The sequence below is a fragment of the Tamandua tetradactyla genome, chromosome 19, assembly GCF_023851605.1.
Source record: "Tamandua tetradactyla isolate mTamTet1 chromosome 19, mTamTet1.pri, whole genome shotgun sequence".
NCBI lineage: Eukaryota > Metazoa > Chordata > Mammalia > Pilosa > Myrmecophagidae > Tamandua > Tamandua tetradactyla.
The window spans coordinates 26,878,155-26,894,983 of record NC_135345.1 but is presented as its reverse complement, the minus strand read 5'-3'; the positions used below and the strand labels follow the sequence as shown (position 1 = coordinate 26,894,983).

The following is a 16,829-nucleotide window of genomic DNA, read 5'->3' as shown; positions in this document are numbered from 1 at the left end:
AGCTTGGCCTTCTCCTTGTTGGCATTTACAAAATTTCTAGCTCCACCTCCTTGCCAACCAATGTAGTGAAGGAAGGGAGAGATGTAGGAAGAAAGGAAGGGAAGGAGGGAGGGAAAGAGAAAGGAAGGGACGGAAGGAGAGAGAGAGAGGAAGGAAGGAAGGTTGTCCTCAGTTGGGTTCCATTTGGGATCAGGGCAGGTAGACACCAAGTTTCCCTCTCTTCTGGCTCTTGGACCTGCAGCTTCAGTGCTCCCCCCACTATTGAAGCAGCGACTGATAAGATTGTGAACCTCAGAAATGTCACCCCCTATGAAGTACAATGCTACCCAGCAGCAGTATAGGCTGCCAGCTGCTGAGAACAGTAGTAGGGTGAAGGTTAGCTGTGGCCAGGCATCAAACCCTGACTGTTTCAGAGGAATGCTGCACTGGGCCAGCTCCCAGTGGGCGGGTCTACAGTCCTCCATTGATTCGTGCGGCAGGACAAGGCAGAAGGGAGGAGTCGACACAGGGGTCTCAGCTCCAAACTGCTACATGATCCTAGAATGATGGAGAAAGTCTCATGCTGCAGGAGGGGACATCTACCTGCAGTAGAGTTTAGGAGACTCACCTGCTGGTTCTCACCAGCAAAACACGTGACCACTTTGAGTCTCAGTTTCCTGAGGTGTAAAAGAAAAATGACCATTATTTTTAGACAACTATTAACAGTGTTACCTATGATTTACTGATTACACTTTGTGTGTCAGGCACTATATTGAGATATATTGAGAATATAAGAATTCTCTATATCTTAGAGAAGCTAGAAGTTAAAACCTAAAATTGTGGCATTGTAACCAATGCCAAACTCTGAAATACGTTCTACGACTAATTGTTGCAATGTGCTTTGAAATTTATTGCTTTTTTGTATATATGTTATTTTTCACACAAAAGAAAAAAGTTGATTGTGACAATAAATGCATAGCTATACGGTGATATTGTGAACCATTGATTGTACACCTTGGATGATTACATAGTATGTGAACATATAATATATATCAGTTTAAAAAAAAAGACATAGAGGGTGCAAGGGTAGTTTAGTGGTAGAATTCTTGCCTCCCATGCAGGACACCTGGGTTTGATTCCAGGCCCATGCACTTCCCAAAACAAACAAACAAACAAAAAAATTCAACAAATGGTGCTGCAATAACGGGGTACTCACATGGAAAAAGAGTACCACTCATTTTCCCAGCCCTATATCCTAAACCTTGGCAGTAAAAGTGTCAAATTCATCTCCACTCAGCAGAGACCTAAGAAAGATGGAGGACTCAAACCTCCTGATCTTAATTAAAATTTATTACAGGGGTGCACAGGTGGTTCAGTGATAGAATGCTCACCTTCCATGCAGGAGACCTGGGTTCGATTCCCAGACAATGAACAAAAAAAAAAAAAAAAAATTATTTCAAAGCCACAGTAATCAAACAGCATTTACTGGCACAAGGATAGATATATAGAACAATGGATTGATTTGAGAGTCAGAAATCAACCCATATATTTATGGTCAACTGATTTTTGGCAAGGGTGCAAAAACTACTCGATTGGGAAAGAATAGTCTCCTCCACAAATGGTGCTGGGAAAACTGAATCTCCACTTGCAAAAGAACAAAAGTGGATGCCTACCTCACATTATATACAAAAATCAACTTAAGATGGATCAAAGGCCTAAATATAAGAGCCATAACTCTGAAACTCCTAGAAGAAAATGTAGGGAAACATCTTCAGAACCTTGTGTAAGGCAATGGTTTCTTAGAGTTTACACCCAAAGCATAAGCAACAAAAGAACAAATAGATTAATGGCTCCTGATGAGGATTTAAAACTTTTGGTCATCAAAGGAATTTATCATTCAAGTAAACTGACAAATGACACAACGGGAGAAAATATTTGGAAACCACATATCTGATAAGGGTTTTTAATGTCTGGAACATATAAAGAAATCCTACAACAAAAAGGAAACCAACCCTATTTTAAAATATGCGAAAGACTTGAATAGACATTTCTCCAAAGAAGATATGGAAATGGCCTTAAAGCACACGAAAAGATGCTCAGCGTCACTAGCTAATAGGGAAATGCAAATAAAACCACAGTAAGTTGCCATTCCACACCCACTAGAATGGCTACTATGAAAAAACTGAAAAACTTCAAGTGTTGGAGAGGATGCAGAGAAATAAAAGCATTCATTCATAGTTACATAGTTATTCATTCATAGTGGGAAGGTAAAATGGTGCAGCCACGATGGAAGATCATTTCCTTAGAAAGTTGAGTATAGAATTACCATTTGACCAGGCAATCCTGGGGACTCAAACAGATATTTGCACACCGATGTTAACAATGGCGCTATTCACAATTACCAAAATGTGGAAGCAACTCAAATATCCATCAACCAATGAATGGATAAACAAAATGTGATTATGCACAGAGCAGAATATTATTCCCTACAAAAAGGAATGAAGTTTTGATACACACAACAACATGGATGAACCTTGGAAACATCATGTTGAGTGAAATAAGCCAAACACAAAAGGACAGATAATTGATGATCCCACTGATATGAAATAATTAGAATAAGCAAATTCATACCATCAAAATTCAGATTATAGGCTCCCAGGGGATAGGAGGAGGGTAGAATAAGGAATTAATCTTTAAATTATAGAGTTTCTATTTGGATTGATCATAAAGTCTTGGTAATAGATGGTGACGATATATCACAACATTGTGAATGTAATTAACAGCACAGAATTATATATATGAATGTGGTTAAAAGAGGGAAATGTTAGGTTGTATTATATTATTAGAATAGAAATTTAAAAAACAGGTCTGTGTGATAAAATAATGAACCTGTTATAAACAATGGACTACGGCTAATAGTATTATTGGAATATTCTTTCACAAATTGTAACACATATACCACACCAATGCAACGTGTTAATAATAGGGTGGTATATGGGAACTCTGTATTTTATGCATGACTTTTCTGTAAGCCTATAACATCTCTACTAAAAAGAAAGGGTTGGGCGGGCCACAGTAGCTCAGCAGGTAGAGTTCTTGCCTGCAATGCCAGAGACCCGGGTTCGATTCCCAGTGCCTGCCCATGCAAAAAAAAAAAAAGAAGAAGAAGAAAAAAAGAAAAGGTCATCAAGCTAAAAAACAGTTCAGAGATTAAAAAATAAAACAGGAGTGAAGTTCTGATATATGTGACAAGATTGCTGAATCTGGAAGACATTATCTTGAGTGAAATAAGCAGATGTAAAAGGATAAATACTGTATGATGTCAGTGATATGAAATAACTAGACTAAACAAACTCATAGGGTCAGGATTTAGAATATAGATTATCAGGGGTTTAGGGGATGGTAGGGAAAAGGGAGCTAAGGTTTAAAATGTGCAAAGATTCTATTTGGGACGATACAAAAGTTCTGGTAATGGATAGAAGTGATGGCAGCACAACATATGAATGTAATTAATAGCACTGAGTTATATGTTTAAAAGGGGAAACGTTAGGTCGTATTACCAGAATAAAAATGTTTTAAACAGTCCATGGATCTGCACAGCACAGTGAACTCTACCTAATATAAACCATGGACTATAGTGTGTGGAACAGTTATAAAAATGTGCTTTCATCAGTTGTAACAAATACACCACACCAAAGCAAGGTGCCAGTAATAGGACAGTATATAAGAACCCTCTATGTTATGCATGATTTTCCTGTAAATCCACAACTTCTCTAATTAGAAAAAAAAAAGATACCACCCTCCCCTTCCCCCGTCTACCCAAAAAGTGTCCTTTCTTTCTGGTTAACCAGGGCAGAGACCACAAGGAATAACACCGTGCTTTGGAGCAACTTAACAATCAGCCGGCAGTTCTATCGACACACACAGCTGGGCATGGCTCCAAAGCTAAAAAGCACTAATTGCTTTTATAGGAGGAGGTAGAAATGCTGTCCTCGGTGTCCTTTAGTGCTGATGGTCTGCATTATCGTATCTGTGACTCTGTTAATTGTTCCTGTCTCACAAAGCCAGTTTGGGCTTTATTCTGGGTATGGCTGGGACGGTGGCAGGTTCCTGCACAGAGAGAAGAGGTACTTTGGAAGTGCGTGTGTGTGTGTGTCCATGCATGTGCACCCACGTGCGTATGTGAAAGCAGCAGCACTCTGGAAAGGGTTAACCCGTCGTTGGGCTATCTGTGCTCAGGACCTAACAGTGACCCAGGAATGGGAGGTGTGGGGGGCCTGGCGGGGGGGTGCGGTCTAGGCTTGTCCTTCGCTGCCTCTCCCAGGACTGGAGTGCAAATGCTTGCCCAGTCGGACCGAGTGTGGTGAGCTGAGTCGCCTTTAGGAATGGCTGCAAAAACTCACACCTGGAAATCACTCCCTCCTTGCTCCTTCCCAGCAGTTTTCACTTGGGAGTCTCTGGTCATGAGAGGAACAAGCCTGAGCTGAAAGTGAACAATCCGGCAGCTTCGCAGCACTTGGTGGGAGGCAGCAGGCAAGGATGGACGTGGTTGACAGCCTCCTTGCAAATGGGAGCAACATCAGTTCTCCCTGTGAACTTGGGCTGGAAAACGAGACGCTTTTCTGCTTGGATCAGCCCCATTCCTCCAAAGGTAGGTGGCAGAGACTGATATTTTAATTCAGAAAACTATTAAGTCGAGGGAGAAATCAACCCCGACAGGCTGATAAGGAATATAAAACAAAGTCGGCGTAAGACAAGGCTGGGTAAAGTCATTTGTTCCGGCATCTGGATAAGAGGTCAAACAGCAGAACAGAGGCAAATATTCTCATTGTTCACCAGGGGAGAATTTGAAAGTGAATGTATGGGACCTTGGGGGGAACAAAAGCAATGGAATGAAGGAGCTAAAGTGTAGAAAGAAGGGATTACAAGGGTCAAAGCTTGAACTTACAAGCATTACAGAAAAGGTGCAATCCAGCAGTCCCCTTTTCTTGTGGGAAACCCAGCATGAAGGAGTGATGAAAGCGAAATAATGCTTAGCAGCCAGGAAAGAAAGCAATCGCCCTTCACTTGAGAAGCTTTGTTCTTAAGGGAAAAAGTGGCTTCTTGAGGGATCCTTTAACAAACCAACCTTTCTGAAGCGACTGAATCACTTTGTGCTTTGGAGAGTTTGTTTCTGCAACGTGTTGTCCGTACAGGAACGGCTGGGTTCAATGATTGTATGCCCCCTGCAAAACAGGAACAAAAAACTGGCAGGAAATACCCGTCCACTTGGCGAGCTGGGGTTTTAGCATTCTGCTCTCATAACCTCCATCCTTCTGTCTCATCCCCATTTCTCTTTGCAGAGTGGCAACCGGCGGTGCAGATTCTCTTGTATTCCCTGATATTCCTGCTCAGCGTGCTGGGAAACACGCTTGTCATCACGGTGCTGATTCGGAACAAGAGAATGAGGACGGTCACCAACATTTTCCTGCTCTCGCTGGCTGTCAGCGACCTCATGCTCTGCCTCTTCTGCATGCCGTTCAACCTCATCCCCAACCTGCTCAAGGATTTCATCTTCGGGAGCGCTGTCTGCAAGACCACCACCTACTTCATGGGTGAGTTAGCGCGGGTCCCCGCTTCCAGAGCTTTCTCCAGATGCCACTCGGCCCCAGACTGTCCCAACCCCGGCCATAGAGCAGGAGTCCTCTCTGGTGCTAACAAGCAAACCAAGTGGCTGGGTAGGATTACGTGAAAGGACATAGGTGCTGGCTTTAAGATAGGTCAGTCTTCACATGTTCCCAGGTGCCAGTTTCTAAGAATGAAATAAGTTGATATGAAGTCACAGAACAGGTTCATTGTGCTTGCTTCTGTTTGAAGGATAGGACTTGAAAGTTGCTTCAAACTGCTCTAGCCCTTTCTGGAACCTACTGACTGTCTCCTGATTCCTGCTCAACTTCAGTCATGCCTTTGGGGCAGGGGAAGTGGGGGAGGAAAAGTTTGTTTGAAATGGTTGCTCTTGTTTACCCAGACAACAGGGGCTATTGGAAACCAGTTTTGTCACAGTCCTAGATTTTCCTCCCCTGGATTCGGTCCCCCCAAGGACCTCTGCCTCTAGATGAGGCACTGAATTTGCTCCTGGGGGCTGTGGGGTCACTAAAGTGACTCTGATCTGCTGGTGCCCATCAAAATGATGATAATCCTAAAAATCGCTAGAGCTAATAATTCTTGACTATTTTTAATACACAAGGTATCGTACTAAGTGGTTTGACCTACTGGATTGTATTTTATCCCCAGCCCTCCTGTGAAGCCAGTGCAGTGGATTACTGCATTATTACGGAATCTTCCTCATCTCAGAGAGGAGGGAGCAGAGGCACAGAGGAGTTAATAATGAGTCTAAGGACACAGGTGGTAAGCAGCAGAGCTGGGGTTTGAGTCCAGGTCAGTCGGCCACCACAGGGCTGAGTCCCCAGCCCTACAGCCCACTGCTGTGGTTCCCCTGAGGCTGAACAGAAGCCTGTTTCTTGGTGCCCTCTCTCTGCCAAATTTCCTTATTCCTTGTCAGTGCTGAGAACTACTTGGGGTGGGAGATGGGAAATGAGGGGAGAGTTGCTTTTTGTTCTGACCCAAGCCTGGCAAGATATGCAGAGCTGAGTTGGGCTAGGGCAGTCTTCAACGGCCAGAAAGCTTGAAAGAGCTTTTCCCAGTTGAGAGAGCAGGATCCAGCACTGACAAAATGAGGATGAATTACTGAGCCGCAGGCCACGGACAGACAACCAAGAACATGTTAATCCGTGTCTGTGTCCTCGAAAATAAAAATAGTAAGAAGTACTTACAAAGGATCATTGTTGAATCATAAAGCAAGAATAATGAGTAGCATTTCCACTTTTAAAAAATATATATTATTATTATAATTATTAATATTATTATTTTTTTTTTGCATGGGCAGGTTCTGGGAATCAAACCCAGGTCTCCGGCATGGCAGGCAAGAACTCTGCCTGCTGAGCCACAGTGGCCCACCCAATGATGCTTTGAGACTTTCAGGCCCTTCCATATGTATCTTATGATAATATTATTTAAGAACCTTAACACCAGTACATAAAGATTTAAAACAAATACTTGCCTGCTCGTGGGTTTACGATTACAGTGAGCCCAGGAGAGAGATTTAACTCTATGAATTTTGGGATATGCTCTCTAATCTAAATTTCATGGATTCCTTTAGGGTAAAATTCAGGGAATCCTGCCCCCGGACACACATTTTTATTAATCATTTGGGGGGTGGTGGTCATAGACTCCTTTAAGATTCTAAGGAGAACTAAAAAAAAAAAAAAAAAAAAAAAAGATTCTAAGGAAAACTATGGTTACCTCCCCCAGAAAAATAACATTTTTTGCACAGTCTCAGAGAAAATGTATATCCAAAAACACACTGAGAATCTAAGGACTCCATGTTAAATATCTTGCTCCCAAACTTAGATTCATTCTGAGGTTTAAGAAATCAGGTTGAGAAATAATCAGTAGAGTTAATCGAATTCATAGCTAAAGAGTTAAAGAGAATTTTAAGGGGTGAAGACATTATAATAAGTATATATGAACAATACAAACATTGGGGAAAAAAGCTTTTTTGTCCATGCCTAAGGACATTTTTTCCCTTGAGGTTTATCTGATTGTTCCTCTCTTTAACAGCGATGCGTGCTTACTCTACAAAATATAGAAAAACAAAAAAAAATGAGGAGACCCTATTCCTCCATGCAGAGAAAGTTTTATTCGCAACATGGACTTTTTTTCCTCTGCTTTTTTTTACATGTTGTTGTTTTTTGACAGACTATACTTTGAAATTTAGAATTTTTCACTCTTCAAAACAGTCTGTACTAAAAGTTTTCAGAGAAAGTCTTCATGTCTCCAGCTCAGACCCCGTGACCTTTCGGGTCACGGAGGCCTGGAGAATCTTGGCTTCTCAACTACACAGAGCATTCCTTTAACTTTAGAGCTTTTCTTCAAGTTTCTCAAAACTTGGGATAGGAACATATTTCATCCCCTTGGTTATTAATTAATGAGCAGTTTCTGCCTAAGCAGGAGTTAGTTCTAATCAAAGCTCAATAAACTTATCAAAAAACTGGCAAGAAGATGTATGTGCAAACACCTTTCTTTGACTGCCTTAAACTCTGTTAGGAACAAAGCTGAGAATAAATCACTTGTGTTTTTCCAAAATTATCCTGCACTGTATTTCTTTACCCTAGGAGAGCTTTCCTTTGATATGGAACCTGTGCAGATCAATTATGTTTAAGCTGATGTGCAAATAAACTTTGGATTTCAGAGCCAACATAACCGACGTCTTTGTTCCCTTCCCAGGCACCTCTGTAAGTGTGTCCACCTTTAATCTGGTGGCTATATCTCTGGAGAGATACGGTGCGATTTGCAAACCCTTACAATCCCGGGTCTGGCAGACGAAATCCCATGCTTTGAAGGTGATTGCGGCTACCTGGTGTCTCTCCTTTACCATCATGATGCCATACCCAATTTATAGCATCTTGGTGCCTTTTACCAAAAATAACAACCAGACAGCGAATATGTGCCGCTTTCTGCTGCCAAATGATGTCATGCAGCAGTCCTGGTAAGGTTGCATAGTGTTTGGTTTTTTGAAAATGCAATTTGATATAATTTTGCAGTCTTATAAAACTGCAATGTGTTGTGTAGGGTGGCTGGGGGATCAATTTCCTGGAGAGTTTTTGAGAGAGGGTCTAACCTCTTTCTAGGATAATGGTGACAGCAAACACTTAGAGTGCTGTGTTCTGAAGGCCCTACATATATTAATTCATTTAATCCTCTTAAAACCCTATAGGGAAATTCCACTTCTAGGTATATCCTCAAAAGAACTGAAAACAGGGACTTGAGCAGATACTAGTACAAAAGTGTTCATAGCAGCATTATTCACAACAGCAACCCAAGTTTCCATCAACAGGTGAATGGACAAAATGTGCTATATACAAACAATGGAATATTATTCGGCCATAAAAAGGAATGAAGCTCTGATGCATGCTACAACACAGATGAAAGTTGAAGACATCATGTTCAGTGAGACAAGCCAGACACAAAAGGACTAATATTGTATGGTTTCACTTACATGAAATACCTAGAATGGGCAAATTTCAAGAAACAGGAAGTAGATTATAGGTTTTCAGGGGAATGGGAAGTTATTACTTAATCAGTAATGAAAAAAATTTGGTAATGGATGGTTGCGATGGTAGCACTATATGCTACCATATGTGAATGTAATTAATGCAATTAATATCATTTAGACATGTACATATGAAATTTTGTGTTGTTTATATACTCCCACAATAATTTTTTAAAAAACCTACAGGGTAGATGCTGCTGTCATCCCCATTTTACAGAAGAGGAAACTGAGACATGGAGGGCTTATGTTCCCAAGGTCACATGCGTAGTAAGTGCAGTGTCTGTACTCTTATGCACTGTGCTGTATGCTGTTGAATAGTGTGTGAAGTTTGGACCAGAGGACTCAGAGGACTGTTTTTCTAAAGAGTTGCAAAGCAGAGATTAGGCCCAATTAGTCTATGTGGTTTTACTTAGTGCTACAGCTACGGTACTTGTATGGAGCACTTCACCAGAAATGAAAGGGTGAGACTCTAATACCCATCCTTTGCTCACTAGCTCGGTGACCTTAGGCAATTCCCATAACCTCTCTGACCTTCAAGCTCTTTATCTGTAGAAGGGAGTTACTAATATATACATTTTTTAAAAATCTACCTGATTGGGTGGTTATAAGTTTCCAATGAGAGTATGTGTACGAAATGTCATTAAATATCTTTTTTAAAAGGGCTAAACAAGTGCAGGGTATTTACTGATTCCAAGGATATTTTAGAAGCAGGGAGCTTGATATTCAGAAATGGCACAAAACTCAGATAATTTTTCTTTGCCTTTTCTCCTTTGACTTCAACCAAGTAACACATACAAAAAGGAATTGTGTTGCAAATGAGAGGAACATTTCCAAGACTTGAAAAGGAATCTTATCAAAACATGTCCAATTGAAATGAGAAATGGCCCGGCTACCATGAGCTCCCGACAATTTTATGGCCTAATCGTGTAACTTTACACATGCTAGACTGCTAAAGTGATTTAGGGGCCAGACTCATAAAGGAAGAGCCTGTGGCTACTCAGGAGTCAACCGTGTTTAGAGAAAGCATAGCTCTGCCCTGCTGAGCACTAGAACTTGTGTGCCATTGAGCCAATTTCACGGGATCATGGGGAATGGAAGCCCATGGGAATTTTTTAGTTGTTCATGGATCAGAAACAGCAAGAATGCCATATCTTGAAAAACCAAGGAAGTTTTCCAGCATCGCTACCAAAGCATTTTATTACCTCATTGTTTAAAGTTGACAAATGTCATATTGTGATGCGTAAGAGCATGGGTTCTGGAATAAATCACACTGCTTCGGTTCGAATCCCACCTTCTCCTGTTGGTTGCTGTGTGATGTTGGACAAGTTGCTGAATCTCTTTAAGTCTCCATTTCCTTATTTGTATAATGGGTAAAATGATAACTGAACCTACCTCAAAGGCTATTTTGGGGATTAAATGAAGATTATCTGTAAAATGCTCAGCTTAGTGTGTAGCACATATAAGAACGTAAGCTCCTCAATGAATGTAAGCTGCTATTATTTTTAATAAACAGACATATTTCAGGCACAGAAATATATCTACTTTCCCAATTTAAATAGTCCTTCATTAGAGACTTTATCTGGAAACGGAACAGAAGGAAATAGCTTTCCATGATGAAACCTCCAGACGTGGAATTTCCAAAGAATTTAAATACTAATAAATACTGCATTTGCTCAGATCAGTTAAAAGAATGATGAACACTAGTCCTTCCTTCCCATTTGAATTTGAAGTATGGGAGTTGCTGGTTATTGGATTTATTTTGATTTTATTAGGCACACGTTCCTGTTACTCATCCTCTTTCTTATTCCTGGAATTGTGATGATAGTGGCGTATGGACTAATCTCTTTGGAACTCTACCAAGGAATAAAATTTGATGCTAGCCAGAAGAAATCTGCTAGAGGTAACTGTCTTTGAGCTGTATGTTTCTGCCAAAAGATCACAAAGGCTTGTTTTCTACAACTTAAATAGATGTACCCCTACAGAGTGTATACAGAGATTTTTCAAAAGTATTCTTACGAGATTCTATGTCATAAAGCACAGTCATAGGACCAGCATCTCTATTTCCTCATCTGTAAAATGGAGAAATAATTCCTCTCAGTGGGGTGCTGAGGGGAATAAAATGGGATAATACACATATAACCCAATTAAACACTGAAGGCCCGCACGTCCCAGACTGTCTGTAATGTGGCTTTCAAATGAACACCCTTCAGTGTTCAGAGCTAATCATCACCCCAGTCTTTAGTTGGGTCGCTCCAGAGACAATAGAAGAAACTGGATTTGGAAACTTCAGTTCAACTTTGTGTTCCCTCCTTTCCCATTCCTGCCTCCCTTTCACTCACACACGTGGGTGCCACAACGCCCCTCTTTCCCCATTCACTACAATCCGCTATTCATGAACAGTTACCCAACACCTTTGTTAGCATGGTTTCTTCCCTTGACACTCCACCCCTTCCTCTGTACCGCTCTTTACTATGGAGGCAACTTAGCCTCTCTAGCTTCTTGGGATTTCATTTGTTTTTGTTCATTATCTAGATTCCTTACAATAAAAATAGTCTGGAGACTTACCACGCAAGCAGGAACCCTCCCCCTGAGGAAGTGGAGAAAGGAAAGAGAAGAGTGTGAATAATCGTTCTTTAATCATTCTGATCCTTGGAATCTACATGGATAAATCTTGTTATTTTTAGTTTTAAGCAGCCTGTCATTTGAAGGAAAGGACTGGCAGAGATCAGTACTTACCCACATCAGTGTAGTGCCTGCCTAGTTCTGCAGTTCAAGTTTGGTCTGGCTCCTTGCCTGGGGGGAGGGGGTGGGAGGGAGGGGAGGGAGGGGTTGATGCCCTCGCCCTGGCATGCCCCATCCTGTACAGTAAGTGATGTCATTTGCCCACCCAGAAGGGAAACCGAGCACTGGCAGCAGCGGGAGGTACGAGGACAGCGATGGGTGTTACCTGCAGAAGTCCAAGCCGCCGAGGAAGCTGGAGCTGCAGCGGCTGTCCACCAGCAGCAGGGTCGGCCGTATCCGGAGCAGCAGCTCCACGGCCAACCTGGTGGCCAAAAAGCGGGTGATCCGCATGCTCATCGTCATCGTGGTCCTCTTCTTTCTGTGCTGGATGCCCATCTTCAGTGCCAACGCCTGGCGGGCCTACGACCCCGTCTCGGCCGAGCGCCGCCTCTCAGGGGCCCCCATTTCCTTCATCCTCCTGCTCTCCTACACCTCCTCCTGTGTCAACCCCATCATCTACTGCTTCATGAACAAACGGTTCCGCCTCGGCTTCATGGCCACCTTCCCCTGCTGCCCCAGCCCTGGCCCCCGAGGGGCTAGGGGAGAGGTGGGAGAGGAGGAGGAAGGCAGGACCACGGGGGCCTCTCTGTCCAGGTACTCGTACAGCCATATGAGTGCCTCCGCCCCACCCCCGTGAGTTTGCCAGGGCCCTGCACTGCAGAGGGAAAGGAGGGAACTGGGAGGAAGAAGAGGAGGAAAAGAGAAGCGAGCAATAGGGGGAGAAAAAGGAAGAAAGTGAAGAAGAAGGGAGGCGCCATTTCCCGTGGGAACTTTTCATGGTCTTCATCCCAGGTCCAGGAAGGGGGACCCTTTAAGGGTGGGGTCATGACCTGGTTTGTAGACAGCTCAAGGCAGGACATTTTCAGTAACTTTGACATCAGAATAACGGGAGCCCATGCTGCAAATGTAACTGCCAAGCATATGTCTAAAACGGAGATGTGGAGCCCGCCGAGCTTTAGAAGTTTCTGGAACATCGAAGGTGGGCACTCCTGCCCTGGAGAGATGCATTTCTATCGACGCTCTGCTTCCATTAACGCAGGATTGCGCTGCCTGCTCTGCCTCTGCATAGTCCGTCGTGCTTTCATGTGTAAACTGCAGCCACCCACCTCGTAGTGACACAAAAGGGAACATGCTCTCTTCTGGCAATTGTCTGTTGTAAGAGAACAATCTGACCTTTTTTTGTTCTTGAGGTCAGGTATGGGCATACTGTGACATAAGATTATTCCATCATCAGAACAGCGTACAGAACATTGTCTGAGAGATAGAATTTGGAACTTCTGTTCATAAAAAGAAAAGAGAGCTGGATGGAATGCTATCTTACTAAAAGTGTGTGAAGGGCCCGAAGGGGCCTTTCAACTTTAAAAATAGATGTTGCTCAAGTCCTCCTTTAAATGGTGACACTTAATCCCGTGGTTTTTTTGTTTTTGTTTTTGTTTTTGCCTTAACATAATTTCTCATATCTGGCACATCCTCTTTCCCAGAAAGAACTTCAGGTACAAAGGAGAGTTCAAAGTTATGTGTACCTGGCCAAGGGTGGAACCATGAATAACTGATACCCTGGACTTAGTTACAAAATAGTTTTTGAATGTCAAAGCTATTGCCTTTAAATACAAAGTGAGGATTTGCTATTGATTGTATTAATTTTCTGCATATACGTAAACTGAACATATAAATGTGTTCTTTGCATATAAGATGCTCTTTGGTGTGTGTGTGTGTGTTTTTTTTAAAGAACACGTAATGGATATTGGAACTTAGCAAGGGTTATCTATATTCCTTCATAATGGAGTTTTACATGAGCTTCTTTTCTTTGCATAGTATTGAAATCTCTTTCCTTTAATTTAGAAATAACAACGTAAAATAAGACATGTGCTATATATATATATATATGCATTTCTAGAAGTACACTTCTGGAATAGTATATGTCACTCCACTGTACCAGCACTTCTTCTTTCTTAATTTTTTTTAAGAACAACGTTGACTCATCTGCTTAAATAAATTCATACAGACATTTTTAACAGAAATACATTTACAGGTAGGTGGGAAGTGGGAATGTGGGCAGCCAACGTGGGAAGTGAAAAAAGAAAGAAAACGTGGTTTAGTTTTCATGCCCCATATAAGAAGTTTTTCTTGTTTTCGTGGGCCTATGACCGTCCACTGATCCATGCTTGGCGTTCTCTATGATGCACAAGGGCTGGTGACCTTAATTGTTGAGAGAAATTTATGTGGAAAGACAGAAAGGGGAGGGGAGCAGCAGGAAGAGATTATGAGTAGGAGAAGGGATGTTTTATAATTTAGTGAGATGTTGGTGCTGCCATTTTGGTTTTTTAGGGGAGGAAGTTGTCAATGTGTCCTGAGAAGAAATTATTGAGGGTATGACTATTATAAGGACTTTTCAAGCTAGATGTTAGTTCTTTTGTTCCTCAGACTACAGTCCAATTGTAATGTCCGTAACCAGGCATCTCAGGCAAAGATTTCAAGATGAAAATTCAGCTGACTAAAATACACACTGCTAAAATGGTAACGATAAAAGGCATAAGAAATAAAAATACACCCAATATTAGAGAAAATCCTACAAAATGCACAATTTTTTGCCTCAAAAATAAGCCTTCCTTTTTTGACAGTATTAGCATATAAATGACGATATATTTGGCCCCATGTTTGAGAACCTCTGGAAGTACCAAAGATGTGCAAACATTAAAATAGGGATGCCAGATTTAGCAAATAAAAATACAGGTTGCCCAGTTAAATTCTAATTTCAGATAAACAGTGAATAAATTTTTAGTATAAGTATGTCTCACATACTATTCAGGATACGTTTGTACTTAAAAAAATTATTCATTGTTTATCTTAAATTAGAATTTAATTAGGCATCCTGTATTTAAAATTATTTTAAAAGTAGGTAAAATGCATTTGCAATCATCCTTGCTTACTAAATTATTGCAAGTTCATTCACATAGTGAAAGTTTTTTAAAAAAGAAAGAAAAAAACTATTTTCCTTCAAAATCTGTGCTTGAACTTTGGGGATACAACTATCAACAGAATGATTTTACTCTTTTTTTTTTTTTAAATGTTTTTAATGTACAGCTAAGTCCAGTATTTTGTTCAGTCAACCGCCTTTATCTCATGCTAAAATGGTTTACTAATTGTAATAAAGAATAACGTGGCTAGTAGAGTTAAGGGAAAAAAAATGAATTCATCATGTTTCTGGTACTTTCTAGTGTTTTCTGGTAGCTTCCACTCATCACCAGAGTGATAACTTGGAATGTGAGCACTGGAATGGAGAGTTGTATCTTTGATCTCAAATTGATCCACGTGTCTCAATAGCTTCTCGTGTCCTAGTTACCGCAGCGATGTCTCCACATAATCTTGTAATGTGATTGAGCAGTGTAGGCTTATATGGTTTGTCACACATGTTCATGTATGCATGAAAGCGTCCTCCCCACCCAATTAAAATGTAATCTTCCCGAGGCAAATGAAATAGCTGTTGAACCTCCACTGTATTTCCTTTCAGTGTTTTGCCCAGTACTTTGCACACCATCGGTGCTCAATAAATGTTGTGATTGACTTCTGCTGTGCCTTCTTTGCTTTTGGGGGGCTCTCATTCTGCCCATAGTAGTGATTCCAACAAAGGATGGCATGTTCTTGGGGGAGGGTTATCAAGGATATTTCTAGGGGGCTTTTTCTAACTTCCCACCCAAGATTCCGATGAGTGAGCATTCCCTACCGCTTTCCTCTCCCTTTCCCCTTCCTCTGAGCAGCAGAGGGGCAGGACACAAATATATCAGAGATGTTACTAATGGAAATGTATTCCTGGGAACAGTGTTACGACATTTTTTTAAAAAATGTTGAGACCCACTGAGCTCCACTTGGCTTAGCTTCTCCCTGACTTCATTTCCTTTAAGAACAATTAAAAAAGCATTGCCATCTTTCCAATTCATGCTAAAGTACCCTCATTTAGGTTGACAAATATTAACAAAGCCATTCAGACCCCTTAGCTACTCCCTCCCCACCTTTTGCTCTCCTGCCTGACCCCTGCAAATGCCCTGTTTCCCAGAACCTCAGGGAGCCTTTCTGGGCCACCCCTACCCCATGCTATATCTTCAGAATCCCTGTGGCTGGCCTTTGGCTCTAAATGGGGTGCTTTCCTCCCTCTGCTTCCATGGGCTGGATATTTCCAATCTTTCAGGCTTCCTGGCCCACCCTTAGCTTTCAGGTTTCCTAAACCTCCTCCTATAGCTGAGAGCCAGCCATAAAACTCCACACCCCAATTCTATGCCCCACATCTGTGCCCCATCCCAGATCTTGGAAGCCCAGACTGGGTGACATTTCAGGTCCTCCTGCTTGCCCAAGAAGAGAGATCAGACAAGTATAAATTATTCGGCACCTAGCACATCATAGATTCTCAATAAATGTTTGGAGGATGGATGAATGAATGAATTTGAATGGAGTTGTTCATCAACACCAGTCCTTGCCTTGCCACTCTGGAAAGGCTTGGCCATCTCACCAGAGGCATCCTACATGGTGGGCAGCAGTGCTTGTTAAACAGCTATGTAGACCACATTCTAAGTGATGTCCAGCAAATCCTGCTTTCAAGTTTGCTGAGAGTTAACACCTCCTCTGTGGGTAAGAAGCTTACCCTAGACCAGAAGTCCAGAAATCTGTCTCAACCCTAGTGTAACCTGCTTACTTAATGTGTGGCCCTGGGCAAGTCATTCCCCCTCTTCAGTTGTCAGTTTCCTTGTGTGCAAAATGGGGGGGGGGGGGAGGGGGGGAGTGCCATTGCTCCATCCCTGATACTGTGTACCTCTGTGAGATGGAATGGGCTGTGCTTATTATTCCACATCCTCCCTTAATTTCCTTGGCTTCCAGTTGACTTTGCAATCAGAGAAGGTCCCTGACACCCAAACATAATGACCAC

At 41.9% G+C, this 16,829-nt stretch overlaps 1 protein-coding gene across 3 annotated transcripts; it reads left to right on the top strand.

Moving 5' to 3' along the window:
• Positions 1 to 4,298: 4,298 nt before the first annotated feature.
• CCKAR (cholecystokinin A receptor) lies at positions 4,299 to 13,254 on the top strand. Of its 3 annotated transcripts, none has more exons than XM_077136547.1 (5): positions 4,299 to 4,630; positions 5,322 to 5,573; positions 8,305 to 8,566; positions 10,903 to 11,030; positions 12,022 to 13,254. In XM_077136547.1, the coding sequence occupies exons 1-5, from the start codon at positions 4,519 to 4,521 to the stop codon at positions 12,546 to 12,548; spliced, it is 1,281 nt and encodes a 426-aa protein (XP_076992662.1). In that variant the 5' UTR covers positions 4,299 to 4,518; the 3' UTR covers positions 12,549 to 13,254. The 3 variants fall into 3 exon arrangements, with proteins under 3 accessions (XP_076992662.1, XP_076992663.1, XP_076992661.1); XM_077136548.1 differs by lacking the exon at positions 4,299 to 4,630 and adding an exon at positions 4,754 to 4,943; XM_077136546.1 differs by lacking the exon at positions 4,299 to 4,630 and having other exon boundaries at positions 4,754 to 5,573.
• The last annotated feature ends 3,575 nt before the right edge of the window (positions 13,255 to 16,829 follow it).